The sequence below is a fragment of the Emiliania huxleyi genome (assembly GCF_000372725.1).
Source record: "Emiliania huxleyi CCMP1516 unplaced genomic scaffold EMIHUscaffold_48, whole genome shotgun sequence".
NCBI lineage: Eukaryota > Haptophyta > Isochrysidales > Noelaerhabdaceae > Emiliania > Emiliania huxleyi.
Genome location: NW_005198391.1, coordinates 692,644 through 693,983, shown reverse-complemented (window position 1 = coordinate 693,983; position 1,340 = coordinate 692,644). Strand labels below are relative to the sequence as shown.

Genomic DNA, 1,340 nt, shown 5'->3' with positions numbered 1-1,340 from the left:
ACCCCGGCGGCCTTTGCCGAACGCGAGCGAGGGGCCGTCCCAAATCTGCACCGGCAGCACCTCGAGCACTCTGGCCACCATCCGTGTCCTCGGCACGCCCGCGAGGGTGACGCACCGGTGCGGCGTGGCGGCGAGCTGGGCGGCGATCGGCACCAGCAGCGCAAACACCGTGTGGTAGTAGCTGCCCATGAGCGTCCGCACGTGATTGCGCTCGTCCGGTGGCACGGCAATCCGGAGGCAATCGGCAGGCGGCGTAGCTGGAGGTCCTTGGCGGGCAGGCGACGGAATTGCGCGCGATCGGACGTCGAGCATAGGGACCCCCCGAACGTGCTTCAGCAAGCAGTTTCAGAAGCGCTTTTTCTGCAGCGCTGTGCTTCTCAGGGTTTGGACTTTCTGCGGGGTATGGTATGGTGCTGCAACCCACCTCGAGACCATACCCCCCCCGCCTGCTGACAGACCCAGCCTCCCGGAGACCGGGGATTGGCGGTCAGGACCATACCCCCCCACCCTTTGGGCCGCGAGGGTACCATACCCCGGAAAAAGTTGGAACCCAGGGACCACACAGGCATGTTCACAGCGAGCGATGGGGGCGCCGGTGGAAGGCGTCGAAACCATGGCTCTGCGAAGCCGAAGGCCGAAGGCGAAGCTCGAGAGTGGAGAGAGGAGAGAGTGGGAGATGGACGACGGTGAACCAAGAACAAGATGCAATCGAGCTTGGAAATCATTTCTGCAGCTGCGGCAATAAACTCATCGAACACACGACAGAATTGCGGATTGTGCTAACCTACGTGGGTCGTGGCGTCTCACGGCCCGCACAAACACGCTCGCTCGGAACGAACGAAAGCGGCATGGAATGCGGCAAGCAAGCCCCAGCGCGCCAGTGCCACGGGTTCTCGACCGAAAGGCGGGTGGGTGTGCACACTGCACACGCCGTCGGGAGGACCCCGGCTAGCTGCCGACCCACCCCCTGCCTCAATGATTCCTGCATAAAGACAGGCCGGGGACCCACTCCTTGCACCCATCTCTGAAACAGCCTCACGATAACCGCCAAAGCCCGCCTGGTCATCCCTCCTGGGCCTCATGAGAATCGGGCTCAGCCTTCCATAAGCGGTACCGGACGGCGAATCCCTCGGGCACGTACACCACGCAGGGTAGGCGGCTGTTGTAGCGCACGAGCAGCGGCTGCATGCCAACGAACTGGAGACTCGGCGGTGAGTCGCCGAGCGGAGCCATGCGCGTCGATGCCGCCGCGCCGTCAGACGTCGCGACATAGTAGTGGTAGCCCCACCCTTGCAAAGTCTTCTCCTCCACAGAGCCAGACAAGCGGACTCTGTTTACCC

The 1,340-nt window shown here is 63.5% G+C and overlaps 1 protein-coding gene across 1 annotated transcript; it reads right to left on the bottom strand.

Moving 5' to 3' along the window:
- Positions 1-22: 22 nt before the first annotated feature.
- EMIHUDRAFT_211673 (hypothetical protein) lies at positions 23-1,233 on the bottom strand (the record flags this gene model as incomplete). The annotated part of the gene is made up of 3 exons (XM_005767822.1): positions 23-257; positions 328-446; positions 1,115-1,233. Coding segments are annotated over 3 exons (473 nt in total), but the record flags the coding sequence as incomplete, so codon positions are not given.
- Positions 1,234-1,340: the final 107 nt, after the last annotated feature.